This window comes from Xenopus laevis, chromosome 1S (assembly GCF_017654675.1).
Source record: "Xenopus laevis strain J_2021 chromosome 1S, Xenopus_laevis_v10.1, whole genome shotgun sequence".
NCBI classification, from domain to species: Eukaryota; Metazoa; Chordata; class Amphibia; order Anura; family Pipidae; genus Xenopus; species Xenopus laevis.
The window spans coordinates 175,645,691-175,661,888 of NC_054372.1; the positions used below are offsets into that span (position 1 = coordinate 175,645,691).

Genomic DNA, 16,198 nt, shown 5'->3' on the forward strand with positions numbered 1-16,198 from the left:
CATCAATAAACAAGTTCATAGAGACAGGACAGTAAACAAGTTGATAGAGAGGAAAGTGGAGTACAAGCTCTTCAGCTCCCAGTATGAGGCATTTCTCATTACAGCTTATGAAAACATCAAATTATCTGTGCCATTTACAGACCCATTTGTTTGGCCATTGCTTTAATAGCATCACGCCATCCCTTGGCTGTCAGATATAAACAACTTTTGAAAAGGACAATGGGGACAGCCTGTTGGTGAGACAGTGGCTGTATATGGACTGCCAAAATTGCAAGCTACGTCAGTAACATCTACATAGAAACTGGGAAAATAAAGCAAATTAAAAATATACTTTGAACTGTATTTTCATTCAAGAAGGAACAAAAACTCTATAGTGGTCCATTAAAAGCAATGTATGCTGCACGATCCATTAGACACTTAAGTTAATGCAACAGAAGAAGATAAAACACACACAAAACCATCCTTTTCACAAGAAGGGAGACTTTTGATAATATATAGCCATTTATCACAACAAACTGGTATTTACACAAACAAAATGCCTTTGTCCTCTCTGGGATTGCTGACTTACCAAGCTTGCTGTGAGGGACGGAGCTGATTGCCCAAGAGCCTGGCTGCGCATACGCACAAGATTGGAAGCCTCTGTAGATGTCGGCCATATTTGTTGTGTGGCCCCAGCGGGAAGCAGATACCGCCCTGTAGGAAACACAATTTTGGAGTGAGAAGTGTACGCACAATATAGTAAAAAGATATATTTTATTTTTTTTACATGTTTTGTCTTTGAGAAAATGGAATCATACACAATTGCAGAGTGGCATTTAGTATCAAAATAATATCTGCACGCAATTTTGCAGGTACAATTGCAATGCATGTATTGGCACAAGACGCTGTCGGAACTCTATACCACCGTTGAGGGCTCCATAGGCACACTTGAGCATGATTTTTGGTCTCAACAGAGGAGCACTCACAAAAAAATATATTGTCTGCCTGGGTGCTGGTAACAAATAATGTAATAGTCTAGTGAAGAACAGCGCTCAACAGGTATTGTACAAACAAATATACCGTTTTTTTTTAAAAATGTAATTTACAAACACAGGGAGGGTCGTTTATAAAGTTTGCGCAGCGCATATTTTTCGCAAATAGTTGTATTGCGCATGTTTTTCCTGAACGCTAATATATTGCACTGCTCTGCCCATTTTTCAGTTTTTTGCCAATTCGCAGTGTGAATACATTTTCGCAAATGGCACGCAAATGAGATGGTGCGAGCGCACCCAATGTGCGAGGTTGTTGTGCGTGAAAATAGCATTGATAGTAACTTAAATTCGCAGTTTGCAAAACTGTTGCAAATATTTTATCCGCTACCAAAGTTGTGGCGTGATTGAGTCGCAGAGTGTACGCATAAATATTCGAAATTTGCGAATTGTGACATATTTAAAAAGCTCCTATAGACATTCGCATTGTGAAGAAGAAAAAAAAAAATCGCAATTCTGTTTGCACCCTCTTATTCAGCTTTATAAATATAACCAGGTGCAGGGCAAATATATACACTTTGCGAACCAATTTGCCCTGCGCGAAGTTTATAAATGACCCCCAGGGTTTGTAAATTAAAAAAACCTTATTTTTGTTTGCACAATACCTATTGAGCGCTGTTCTTCACTAGACTATATATTTTTGTGCGAGTGCTCCTCCATTGGGACTAGAGCTTTTTGGATAAAGGGATTCCAGATAAGGATCTCATTGCCCATATCATTCAATTACTCAGATGACACACATAGTCTAAAATGCTGATCACATACAGAACAAGATAGAAGTCAGAAAATCCCAACCATAAACATGATTTCCATTATTCAAATCACTGTGATGTAATAATAATACTGTTCATAAGAGTATAAATCAGGGGACAGAATTTGTTGTAATTATTTTTTCTATATCAATTATGGGAACATTTAAATGCAAGAAGAAGAAAAAAAGGTGCCACTATCATATTTCTCAAAGAAATGTTATTTATCTCATAGAACCCTTTTAAATCATTTCATGATCACCATAAGGCAGATCGAAACATTAGTTTACTTTGGTGGCCATAAAGAACTAAAATAACGAACTAAAATAAAGTTTTTTTATCCATTGGTAAAAGATTACCAAAAATCAATCCGCTGGAGGAATATTGCATATTTTATATAGTGTATACCGGTAGTAATAAATGCATATAATTCTGCAGCTGTGCAAAAACAACATTTCATCCTGTGTATGTGTACATGACAAATTTCTCTTGAAAACACAAATTCGGAAGAAACAATGTTTTTGTAAATTTGGTAACTAAATGGATTTTTAAATTTTTGAACATTTGATAATAAATGATGGAGTAACACAATAATATCTTATAAAAGAGTTAATCACTGAAGGATTTTGACAATTTACAGAACTTTTGCGGCTGTCATACAGAAGGAGCTGATTTGCCGTGTTGACATGTAATTAAAGCAAACTCACAAATATCTAAACCACTTGTATGAGTAAAGTGGGTCGTGCAAATCATTTCTTTGTCTCATTTATGCTAAAAGAAAAAGCAGAAAAGTGAGAGAAAAACCCCTATGGTTATTGGTAGCATTTTTCTAGCTGTCACCTGCCGTACTGGCTGTCATTGGGCCGTAGACGCCCTTCTCGTTCAGCCAAAATACGCCAGAGGAGAAAATGCTGTGTGTGTATCATGAACCAACTACAAGTTTCCAACAGTGCAACACTTGACAATTGAAAATTGTCCTTCTTTGTTACTTGAAGACTGCAGTGCTGAGGAACACAAGCTTCATTTCAAATTCCATTTTATCCATATGTTATTCTCTCCATGTTTGTCTGTTATGTTCCTTGGGCATTCTGTGTCTTGACAACCATATAAAATATACTGATATTTCAAAGTAGAGGCAAATGGAGTTATGAGACAGAAGAAACAACTTGTAAGACGCCCGGGAGAATTAATGATTTACTTACCTCCCGGTACGTCTCTCTTCATGTGCGCAGGCACACACTTCATGCTTGTCTCCATTGACGCCGGCGCCCGATGCTGGCGTCATGATGCTGGGCGTCATGACATCATCAATCAGCGCCAAATTCAAACTTTGGTGCCAAACTTCCCCATAAAAGCCTGATTCACCATTTTTTAAGTGCCCAAGCTAGGCTTCAGTTTACTGTTCCTGCTCAAGTGTATATTTATATTGATTATCTAGTTTTGACTCCTGCCTGACTTTTGATTACGGATTCCTGCCGCCTGCCTTGAACTCTTCGCCTCGCTTATGCACTTGTCTCTAGCCACGCACATCCTTGTTGGTTTTCCGCAGCAGAAAGCCCGGGGCCCCAAAAGGACGTTGGTGAACACCGGAGCCCATAGGGTTAACCTGTGCAACCGAGTGTACCCCTCACTGTGCAAGGTTCGTACAATGAGAGCGTTACACAACTGGAATGTGTGGGGGGCACAATACAATTATTTGCCCCTATGATGGCTTGTAGTGTAAGCAGCACCAGGACTTCACTGTATGTATACCTTCACCCCCATTGCATAATTCAACATAATAGTGCCATTGTTTTCAACTACGCTTTATATAAACGCAAAGAATATTTATAAAAAAAGGTTAATAGACGTACAAGCCAATTGCTGAAGCCCAAAGGGTAATGGATCATAAATATTTATGGAACAGCCTAGGCACAAACAATGCTCATTATTTTCCAGTGCCAAGAAGGAAGCGTTATCTGCTCCTGCCACACACACAGGCACTGAGCAGTTATTCACATTGGCACAACATCTTCAGATAGAAAGACACTGAAATACTCAACCTGAATGCAGGGACTCGCACATCCACTCATTATTTAGTTCTTACATAACTACTGAGATAGGTATTAATATCCGAAGAGCAAAGTGCATCAAGTTCACCCCTCCAAAGAAACCTGAGTGGGGGGGGGGAAGCTTTAAATCACTGCACAGTCTTTTCCTAAATACCCCACAACCATTCTTTGAATGTGAGGGAGATACATTGAAAGGTATATATATATATTTCTTTTTAAACAGAGGACAAAGAGAGAGGTGGGGTCTATTAGACTATTTTAAAATTTAAGTGGACCAGAATCTAGACAGCATAAAAATGTAAGCATTCTATAAACATTGCATGGTATATTATGGAGTGCATAACAGAACCAAATCTCTCCCTTAAGTAAGAATTTAAGGCACAAGTAAGGTTGCCTCCTGTCCAGTTTTAAACCGGATTTTTTATTATTAATATTATTTTTTTTTATTAAGGAGTTGTTAAGTTTAAAACCTCCTGCATGGTTTTTAAAGAGTTTTAAAAACTTAGCAAATACTAGGAAGCATGGGGGTGTGTGTGACACCATAGCCACACCTACAAAGTTCCAGAAACAAATGAAAAGCCAATACCTTGAATGTTGCAAGTGGGATGATCCCAAATTTATTACAAGGTGCTTCAGACAGCCTTTCACGTGATCAAACATTTCGTAAACCACATGTCCCTTCCTCAGTAAACCCACAAAGTTGCAAAATCTACCTCCAATGGCATAGCTCCACCCTCTAATATAACTAACCAGGGTCGGATTGGGGGGCCTGGGGCCCATCGGGGCTTCTGACTCAAGGCCCCCTCCAAACCCTGGGGGCTGCTGCTTCAGGGCCTCCCGTCCTGCAACCCCACCGCCGTGCGTGTGCACATGTGTATCAGCGTGCACTCGCGTACTTGCAATGCTTTTTTGCCGCGACCGGTTGGTCACAGCAGGAAGAAAAGCAGGGTGTGGATCTGGTTCAGTAGGGCCCACTAGAGCTGGGGGCCCGTCGGGTTTTTTCCTGGTGTCCTGCCGACCCAGTCCAACCCTGTAATCAGCCCACCACCATGATGCCATTGCCCCACCCTTCTGCCTGGATTTGGAAGCCAAAAAATGTGGCAACCCTAGGAACAATGGCTGCCCTGCAGAACAGCACTAAGGCAAATAAATATAATTTAATTTATGTAAAGGTTTAAATGCAGTGTTTCTTTTGAAAGAGGTCTCAGAGCAGCATTACTTTGAGTGTTTACTGATATACTGTATTTAGGTGGATCTTTCTGATAAGGCTTACTTAGTTTTAACCTTTCCTTCTCCTTTAAGCATATGAAATGCCCCTTCTTACCTGTTAAAGCTCCGCCCAGGCTCCCTCTTCGAAGGATGCGTCCATCATCGCTAAGCTGGCTTTTATACTTGACCGACTTGCAAGGCCTTACAGACACTTCAGGATTGCTGCATTTGCGGGACAGCATAGAGGGTGGCGACAGAATACTGTCGAGCTGCAGGGGGGGAAAAACAGTGGTTACTTGTCTTCATTATTTATGGAGTATTTTATACACAATATTATGTATTTTATTATCATTTTATGAACATGCTGGTTTTCTTTAAAAATAAAACAAATGACTGCTATGACTGTCAATGGCCAAAGCATGATACTGTGAGAACGATTCCATTTGTCCTAAATGATACACCAAGTGTAACCACAAGGTGGCACCCCGAATGAGCACTACACAACAGTTTTGGCTGTATGAAAACAAGACGTAATGGTTTGTTTAATAAGATCATAATTCGTATTCATAATGATCTTGACAAAAAACATAGCAACCCTCCCACCCTTACACTAATGAACTAGCAAATGTTTCCCTCTAGAGAAGAAAAAGGACTGTAGGGCAACCTCGTTAGCTTGCAATCAGAAGGGGCTGCAGCAAACTGATAAATAGACATCAATTGCCAAGAACTTCTCTTTAAAACCTTTTCATTCAGAGTGACACTTCCACCCCAACAAAAAATTAAATAGAAAATGTATAGTAAAGAAAAAAAAGATTGGAAATTATACCAATTTGTTAGATAAAAACATGAATGTAAATACGGTTAACTCGTTACTACATTGTTTCTACTTGAAACAAGATTGATTTTTTAAAATTATTCTTTATTTATATAGGGCCAACCCATTTACATAGCGTTTTTCATAAATGATACATCATTTCCTGCCCAGGTGAAGCTTACAATCTAAAGTTCCTATTACATTCGCAACATAAAGAGGTCAGTTTCATTAGGAGCTAATTAATCTCATGTTAAAAGAAACTTTAACTGGGCATGCTTATTTTTGCAGGCACCTCCACACACTGGTCTCCGAACCAGTCAGTATTTAGTCCAAAGGGTCAAGGAAGTTTAGCATAGTGTCCCGCAGACTGAAGTTAAGATTCAAAAAATGTAAAACAATGAACAGGCATCAATATGAGCATTTCCCATTCTGTGACATGTGTGGTGTCCTGACGCGTTTCATGCCTCGTTCTGGCACCTCTGATGAAGGCAGAAGCGTGTCAGGTGACCACACATGTCATAGAATGGGAAGTACGTTCTCATAATGATGCCTGTACATTGGTTTAAACAGCCTGAAATAACGTTTTTTTTTTTAATTTTAACTTCTGTCTGCGGGACACGTTCCTAAACTTCCTTAGCCAATGAACCTGCCTGCATGTTTTTGAAAATAACAAATGGTCATATTGTTGGGGGGGAAAAAAGCCCCCAAAAACTGGGAGTACCCAGGAATTCCTATCTATATAGGCATATTCATTCAACAGACTTTTCTAATCACATGTAACGGTTTCTTTCAAGCAAACCTTGGGTTGCTGTTAGTATAAAGGAGAAGTAACTAATGTTGCACATTATGTCTTAGGTTTCTGTACCAGTCCAAGGCAACCACAGCCCTTTAACAGTAAAGATCTGTGTCTCCAAAAATGCCCCAGTAGCTCCCCATCTTCTTTTATTCTGATTTACTGCACATGCTCTGTGCTGCTGCCACTTACTGAGCTTAGGGCATACCTCCCAACATTTAAGAAACATAAAAAGGGACAAAAAGATTTGGTGTGCGTAGTGCGCCAATTTTTTTGACCACGCCCATTTTTGTGACCACCCACTAATTACCATGTTCATTTTACATAATTTGGCAGGTTATGAAAGTTTGAACATATTTCTGTATGTTAAGTATCTATTCTGGGCTGTCTGCCAAGACCCAATTAAGTTAGAAACTTTGTTTCTGTTTCTGGCTGTTCGGTGCAGCAGATCAAAGAGAAACTCGGGACTTATCAGTACAAATCTCTGACAGCGGGTTGAGCTGTCAAAGCGGGACTGTCCCGCTCAAAACTGGACAGTTGGGAGGTTATGTTAGGAACCTACTCACAATATACTGAATATATATATAATATAAATGTCACAATATAAAGCTGATGTTGCTTAGTAAATAATTATTGCTACAATAGCGCAGTTAGCATTTAATCATGAGTCCAGTAGCATCAGTTTAATATTTTTTGCTTCATGACTTGTGACAACCCCTAAGCTTAGAATTCGACACATCTCAGAGCCCACTGAGCATGTGCAGTGCCACTGCCACTCCTAACCAAATCCAAGATGGGAAACTGCTGTTTTTACTACTACTCCTGGATTACTACGAATGCTTCAACACATAAAATATTTCTAGCCATATTCAATGTTAGGGTTTAGTTTTCTACCCAAGAGCTAACAATCTCCTAAAAACTACTTTAGTATTCTAATCAGCGTGAATTGTCAGCAGTAAAACATATGAAATTACCTTCTCAAGATCTTGAAATAAGCAACCTCCCCCATTCACTCCCCCATTTAATTTGGCCATAATATAGGGTGACATACCTTATACCAATGTACAACTTAATTATGGTGGTGTGGTACCTGCTATCAGCTAAGGATCATACTATACCACCGTCATGGCTGAAGGCGAGCTTAGAGCAGTGGTGTCATTACATTGTTGCCTAAACAAGATTTATTTTTTTACTGGTCATGTATTTTATACTGGCATGGGCTCCTTCCTTTTTAAGAAAAATTATGGGCTTGTTTGTCTTTACATATGGAGTCATTAAAACATTCTAAAGCACTAATTCTATTGCCATGATGTGCTACAGTCTACAGGTATAGGACCTGTTAGCCAGAATGCTTGAGAACTGGGGTTGTCTGGATAAGGGATCCAAAAGGCTGGTTTTGCTTCCAATAAGGATTAATTATATCTTAGTTGGGATCAAGTACAAGGTACAGTTTTATTATTACAGAGAAAAAGGAAATCATTTTTAAAAAATTGGATTATTTGGATAAAAAATGAGTCTATGAGAGGCAGCCTTTCTGTAATTCAGAGCTTTCTGGTTAACAGGTTTCCAGATAATGGATCCCATACCTGTACTTTGAACGTTTGCTACATTTTTTTCAGCTCATGTGGCTACAGCCCAGCAAATTTCCTAATTCCAGTTATTATGATGCACCTAGAAGCCAACTAAGAAATGATCATGGAATTCAGGGAACAGAAAGTTCCTATTGAGAAGTATGGGCAGAAACCCCCAATTATCACTTGGTAAAGGATGTACTGAGCATTGCCTAAGGTCACAATTTATTTAGTTAAAAGAGCCACTATAACAATTTCAATGAATTCCCAACTGATCCTCCAGATGACTTATGGTCAGTCTCATCAACAGCTTAGTAGAGTAGCCATCTCCACAGCAGTATCATAGATAATGAAGAAAACTGGAGAGCCTTCCAGTGTGAATAAGTGTAGTCTTTATCTACGTGCGTCAATAAAATCTACATTTATTCGCACTGGAAGGCTCTCCAGTTTTCTTCATTATCTATGACACTATAACAATTTCCATGAATGGTAATTTTAAGAATCAAATGTTAATGCCCACAATCCTATGATGCCCATATCCACCCCAGCCTTGTCTATGAAGGTTTTCATTCATCCAGGTCATTTATTCAGTTCAACCGACTGATACTGGAAGTACTCGGCATATAAACTATTCCAGTAAGGCAATCACAATGGTGTAACGATTCCTTGCTTGGGAATCGAGCCCAACAGTTTTAAAAGGGTTCTGCCATAAACCCATTGGAAATACTTTCCCATCTGTTCCTTTCTGAAGTAGGGAAGCATCTTTTAGCGCCATAGGGCCTACTACAGAGGCTAGTATCCATGAACAACTCTAAGAACCATTACTGATAAAAACATCCACCATCCCATCTCCCTTGATTGCTCTTTGGTGAATCAGGATGGTATGACAGAAAAGTCCAAACGTGGTCAGTATCCCTTTGAAAATGATATAAAAAAAAAAATAGTATTAAATTTTTTTTTCGACCTACGTTTTATCATCAATATGAAATGGTAAATTAAGAGAACCTTATTTTAAAATTGCTTTGCCACATGAGCTAAGTAAAAATCCTCTTTAAAAACTAGGGCAAATACTGAGAGTCCAATTTCTTATTTGAAGTCTCTGAGGAAAGCCATTTTTCTGTTCATTCTTCACCTCATATGTAAGCACATCAGGTAGCCCTCCACATTCGGTGATGTGACCTTAAGAGACAAAGCCAAGAAGAGCTGCTCTTTTGTATGTGTGGGAGCCAGATCACTCCGTCTGCTGCCTTCTCATGTGAAACAAAGCGAGGAAAACCTTTTCTTGTCATATTAGGACAATAGCTTTCTTCTACTCTCAGTCTCCTCTATGCGGGTCTCTGTAAGCCCAGCTCTTATCCCGCTGATACTATCATATATATACCCTGTGCGATCATTAAAAGGGGTAAAAGAAATGGAAAAGTCTTTTTATAATTTTGAGTGCCACATCTGTGATGCGATTGATTGGAGGTTGCAGCACACAAATAAATCCTACTTCTGAAATGGCCTTGAAAACAGGGAGGGGTAACTTTCAGTTTTCTAGTGTTGTACTAAAACTCTCAACATCCCACTGACCAACAAAGGCTGCTAGAATATCTAACCATACATTCCCTACCTTTGTTATTTGGTTTTCAGTCACTAACAAAATGTTATCAACATTGAGCCAGGCTCCCTAGCTGCTACACCTCTCCATTTTAGTATCTCACACGCATTTTTTACCATTTTCTTTGATGCTACACTTTTATTTTATCAACAAGGAAAGAAAAATATATGCATTATACAAAAAATAGAGAAAAAACAGAGAGGCAATAGTGAATTACTCATTGAAGGCAGCCATAGGAAGGCCAAACCCACAAAGCATTTGACCAACTGGACCACTGGTTAATTGGACAGATACCAGGGGCCATACATGGAACTGACACATTTCTATTGCTCTATTTGTTTAAGCTGACAATCTACATGATTGGAACCAGTAAGCCCCTTTCTTCTGTGGCCTTACTGTCTGGACAGAATTCTAGGGTTAAACCTGGACAACTCTGAAAGCAGGAAAATAGAATTAAGATATGTGGCTCCACCTTTTCCAAGTATCCATCAGAATGCTTCCTCCTACTGGCAGTTTCTCATGACAAAGAGCTGACTAAGGACCATGTCACAAAAGGAGTCTTCATCAATATCTAAATAAATCATTAGATTTATGTCCCAACATTACTGTTAATTGACAGGAGGAGGGTCTTTTTTGTAGTGGAACCGTCCTGTCTGTGTAAGATGTCTGCAGACATTCAAACAATGTTCTATAACCAGATGGGGAGGGGGGGTTAATACCTTTCAGCCAATAACAACTGCTTACAGAATCTCCTCCCAAATGGCACTTCAGCTGAGGTAAAAGTGTTGAGTTTAAAAAAACTTGGTGAATATATACACTGAGAGCCAAGGGGCTGCCTTGAGATGAAAGGACCCTTCTGTTTGCTCTAAGGTACTTCTGCTGGGGTAATCCACTTATCAGTTGTCCTCCCCTGGGATGTAAGTTCTTTCTGCCACCAGAAGATCATGGTCGCCTCGTCTATAGCAATTCTGCTCCATGTGCCACCTTGTTCATTGAGGTAAACCATTGAGGAGCCAGAGGTGGAGGCTTGTTTATGCTTAGGCTTGTTTCCCTCTGGGACATGTATGGCTTAGGAAAGATCACTGTGGTTCTTGTTCCAGCTCAGGAGGATCACTATATGCAGTGCCCTCATATGGAGATAGTACAGAATTGCCTCTAAGGCCAAAACCATGATCTGGCTTAATTTGGCCAGGACTTTGGTAAATATCTTCGATGCAATGGAGCAGACCTTGAGACATCTTGTTAATGCCTGGAGGACAGTCTAAAACATAAGTGGCAAAAAGTTAACTCTATCTGTAAATGTTTGATTTATATTGTTGGGAGTAGGCAGGCCCGAATTTGTGGAAAGGCCACCTAGGCCCGGGCCTAGGGCGGCAGGATTTTAGGGGGGCGGCATGCTGCCCAACCACACTCACATTGGTCCAGATGATGAAGATTTGCATGAAAAAAGGGAGGGGACAGGGGCGACAAACGGCAGTGGGCCTAGGGGCGCCCACTATGTAAATCCGGCCCTGAGAGTAGGGCCAGCTAAACAGAATGTAATGTTCCAAGAGGATACTGGGGAAGGTGGATCTACAAATCGTTATTCTATTATTCTGCCTTCAGAGGTGCCCATCCTGTAAACAAGGCCACATCTTGAAGCATCACTATTTAACAATCTATTGATTACAACGAGAGAGATATAAATGTCTGGAAATGTTTTAGTTATATATACATCTTTACACTGACTGCATAGAAAATGCCTTCATCAGTCATTGGGCCCACTGTAAAATTGTAGCGTATGTAGAGTAGCATATAAGTTCATACATAGGAAGGACTAATTGTAAGTAAGACTAAGTCTGAGAAGCACAGATAATTTACTAGTATACTAATTCCATAATCCATTGTGGTAGAGACCCCTAGGCCAAGGCATATGCAGACATTGTTTCCTTTAAGACATATTTTGTAAATGTCTACAAATGAAATAAAAAAAAAACATGCTGCCGCAGTGGGGTGTTTGTTTCCCCTTTTGGTTACAGTCAGTTCACTGGAAACAAGCTAAACATAATATTAAGGCAATCAGCCTTGAGACTTCAAGGTTCAAAAGACAGATACACTCTAATGAGATTCTCATGGGAAAACGGAGTGCTCAAAAACACAGCAGGCAATTTACCAAGGTCCTTGTGTGTAACTAACCACCATGGCCTTCAGTGGAGTTTTATTTTAGTGCAAAACTGCAAAAAAAATGGTATTATTGGTATTAAGAGCCAATGGCAATTGATTTTGGTGGCACAAGTTAAGCTCACTTTAGGAACTGGGACAAATTATAACCCCTGATTTTACATACCCGGAAATTATTATAATTTTCCGCAGGCCAACACAGGTAAGAGCCATCAGCTGACCCAGACCACTCTCTGGTCCTCTCTCTGAACTTTGGGTGCTCCATCCACCCCCTGATTGCGTCTACCTTGCCAATGGGCCGGCACACATATATAGAGGGAGGGAGACTGGCGGTGCATTTGTTAAGTGTAATAGGAAACAACTGGTATGGGGGGGCCCTGAGGAGACAGACTGGGTGGGCCCCGGACACCCCAGTCCAACATTGGGATCAATTCCCACTGGCAGGGCTACCCCATAACAGAAAAGTCGATGCTTCTTTCATGAATACAAAAATATTTCAAGAGATACATGAAACTGATATTATTTCGTCCACACATTCTGAATAATGGTCTTATATACTGTAAGAGTCCATTGTGATGCCTGAAATAAGAGTCAGAAAATCATTCAATTCTTCTTCTGCATATTTAAGCCTTTAAAATAAACCCCTCTACTTACAAAAAGTGTTTTCTGTGAAAGTGAAGAAAGGCTGAAGAAAGAGTAATTAGCTATTCCCAGGATCCCAAGGGATTCCACACAACCAAAAAATCCTAATCTATTATAGATCGGTACAGACATCTCATGAAACGCAGAATTTAGCAGACAGCTTGCAAACACAATGTATTCTACCGTATATACCTGGATGCAAACAGGGGGAAAAACTATAAGTCTAGAAAATATTTTTTGCAGTTAAATGTTTAAAAATACATACATGAGCAAAATACAGTTGCCTTTATAAATCCATCAAATTCAACTTTAACCAAACCTTAAACAGCTGCTTATATAACCTTATAGCACGGGATAAATGGTTCCAATGCTGCAATAAGTAACATTGTCTGATTTAATTCAGTAATCTACTGTATAGGGATGCACCAAATTCATCATTTCTGGATTTTGAATACCAAATCCACCACAAAGGATTTGGCTAATGACCCAATCAAATAGGAACCCTAATCTGTATTTCAGTAAAATTCCTAAAAATGCTTCACTGTTTATTATTTTACACCCCTTTATATATTCACTGTAGTTTGCAAGAAGGATTACTCCAATCTAGGGATTCTGCCTTTTTCAGCAGGATTTGGCCAAATTCAAGTGCCTAGCCAAACAGATTCAGAATCCTAAAACTCACAGGAATTTTTGTCGCACGAACAAGAAAGTTTTAGATTCTTTTAGTTATCTTTCCACCTACTTTAACCTAATTTACACATGTAGATTAAAGGGGTTGTTCACCTGCAAGATAACTTTTAGTATGATGCAGAGAGTGATATTCTGAGACAATTTGCAATTGGTTTTCATTTTTTATTATTTGTGGTTTTTGAGTAATTTAGCTTTTTAATCAGCAGCTCCCCAGTTTGCCGCTTCAGCAGTCTGGTTACTAAGGTCCAAATTACCCTAGCAACCATGCATTGATTGGAATAAGAGACTGGAATATGAATAGGAGAGGCCCTGAATAGAAAGATGAGTAATAAAAAGTAGCAATAACAATACATTTGTAGCCTTACAGAGCATTTGTTTTTAGAAGGGGTCAGTGACGGCCACTTGAAAGCTGCAAAGAGTCAGATGAAAAAGGCAAATAATTATAAAACTATAAACAATAAATAATGAAGACCAATTGAAAAGTTGCTATTCTATAACACACTAAAAGTTACCTGAAAGGTGAACTACCCCTTTAAGATTTAAATTCAGTTCAGGATTCTGCCAAATTTTTCATAATGGATTTGGAATTGCCCCAAATCTCAAAACAGTGGATTTGGTGCATCCCTACTCCAATGTACACAGTTTTTTTTCACAGTTTTTTTCTCTTGAATGTTTTTGTTTGCTTCTTTGATTTTTAGGATTCTTACAAGCTGCAGAAAATCAAATATCGAACTGATCGCTCATCCGAATCCCAACTCCCCGAAGTATATCACATGCATGGAAAGGATTGGGACATTTGTGGAGATGTGAATGGTACAGCTTCAAATTGTATATAATATGTACTAAAATCTGTCACACTGGTTTTAATGCAAGTGTTCACATGGACTGACAGACCTATGCTGGGTGAATGGTATTCCTTTCTGTTACTTTTCCTCTTCTCCATTAGGCTGGCCACCTAATGCACTTTCCTTTCTCTACTCTAAATCTGACAGCACCTGTGAACCATGCATGTAATTAACTAGCTTGTGTTAAAAAAACTTAACTGCTATTGTGTTACATTTAAATGTGTAAGATAAATGCTACAATGTACACATATGCATAGGAAATGTAATTTGTGATAACTATATTGTGAAGGATTTTAAAATACAGCATGATTGCAAATGCAGCTTTGAAGTTAAAAGTTTTACCTGTGATACAGCCTGGTGTGGTGGCTTGCACCTCTTAAGAGGCAGGCCAGCAGCACTTCCTGGAATTTAAAGGGAATGCTGCAGTGCATGTTGGGAGTTCTGACTCCTATAAAAGGCTGGAGTGATTAGAAAGCAGGGGAGTCATTTGTAAAGCACAAGTTGGAAGTGCTGGCTTAAACAAGTGGTGCTGTATGATGCAGAAATCATTTTTTTTATGTGTAACAGTCTGCTTTGCAAGTTTTTGAACTGTTAACAAAAAGTTTCTTATTGTTTTTTATGGAGGTCTGGAAAGTTAAATAAACCTCTGATTTTTTTTTTCATCAAGAAGAGTATTTTTCTTTGAGAAAATGTCCCCATGCCTCACAACATTTATTTCTGTAAATTGTTAAATATGAAATCCTCCATCATGCTATCAGTGCTGCTTAGTTTATAAAAAAAAAACATGCTCACCTCTGTGATGTCAACAGAATATGCCCCAATATTTTAGGAGGAATTGAAAAATTAGAAATATAATTGATGTAAACTTTTGGAATTTACATCTTAAGTGGTTTTTGAGATATCAGTTTTAGACAGTTAATATCAGGCTTTCAACTGAGCAGAATAGCTTTCTTTGAAGGTCTGAGTGTCAGCAATCCCAACAGTCTATGCACTTTCTATTCACATCCTGCAGTTAGTTAACCCTAAAGCTTCTGACTCTTAGTTGAGGCAAAAAGCCTGGTATTAGGTGAATGACCCACAGCACCACCATAGTGTAATATGCCCTTAACGTTGACGTGTGCTTTGGCCAATGTAATTTATACGTTTTAGAGGACGAGAGGCAGAAGATAATCAAAAATCTTGCACCAGGAAAGAAAATATACCAAGCTATGTCTTTCTGTATCTGGCACTTCTCTCATTTGGTACCTGTCATAAACTGCCATCTCAAACCTCCTTATGGAGTGACCACCCTGAGCCTGTGGCAGAATTAACTTGACAGGGTTCAAAAGTGCCCCTGGGTACATACGCTTAGGAACTGAGGTCTGTCAGTTGAAGACAAGAGACAGAAGTACTGATGTCTGGGCGCAAGACAGCTGTAACACTGCTAATAAAACGGCAGGTTAGATACAGTACATATGGAGACTACAGAAAATAATTATGAGAAATGTATTTTGTGACAGCAGAGTATCCAGATTTAAATACAGAGAGTGTGAAACATCCTAGGGGACAGGTTTAATGACAGTCACACAGATGTTGTATGGTTTGGATAATTAATTACACGTGTAGGGATGTGAAAATCTTAGACACCCTTACCCATTACAGAAAGGCACATCCCTAGTAATATGGACACCTCAGTGGGTCCTTATGGGGACCTTGTGCTTATGTCATCCCTGCAGTTCACACAGTGGATGCTAGAGGCACTGTGGTATAATATAAAAGGGCTTGAAAGCCATGAGGTAGAGGCCATTGCTGCTGAACCTTTCCTCTGTTAGGCCACAGAGGTTAGGGGTGGTGGAACTCATCCTGAGTTTAGTGAATTAATAGTTATACCCTTTAATAGATCACTCTAGGAGTGATAGATAGGGTATTTAGTTGAGCAAAGGAGATTAGAGGGATTAAGATCCCGGGTATTACTGACCCCATAGTAGGGCCTAAGTGTTAAACTCAGGGAAGTAAGAGTTTCTGAGTTCCACTTAAGGTAATCCTGAATATTGGAGAAATACCTTC

At 39.3% G+C, this 16,198-nt stretch overlaps 1 protein-coding gene across 5 annotated transcripts in view; it reads right to left on the bottom strand.

Moving 5' to 3' along the window:
* The window catches only part of mast4.S (microtubule associated serine/threonine kinase family member 4 S homeolog), a 332,602-nt gene that overhangs the window by 260,281 nt on the left and 56,123 nt on the right, over positions 1 to 16,198 (bottom strand). For 4 of the 5 annotated variants that reach the window (XM_041580528.1, XM_041580529.1, XM_041580530.1 and 1 more), the window contains exons 2-3: positions 5,153 to 5,306; positions 569 to 693 (exon numbers count right to left, since the gene is read on the bottom strand). In XM_041580528.1, the coding sequence (XP_041436462.1) occupies positions 569 to 693; positions 5,153 to 5,306 (279 nt within the window). Of the gene's footprint in view, positions 1 to 568; positions 694 to 5,152; positions 5,307 to 14,494; positions 14,528 to 16,198 lie in introns of those variants that run through there. The other variant, XM_041580531.1, reaches the window with a different exon arrangement.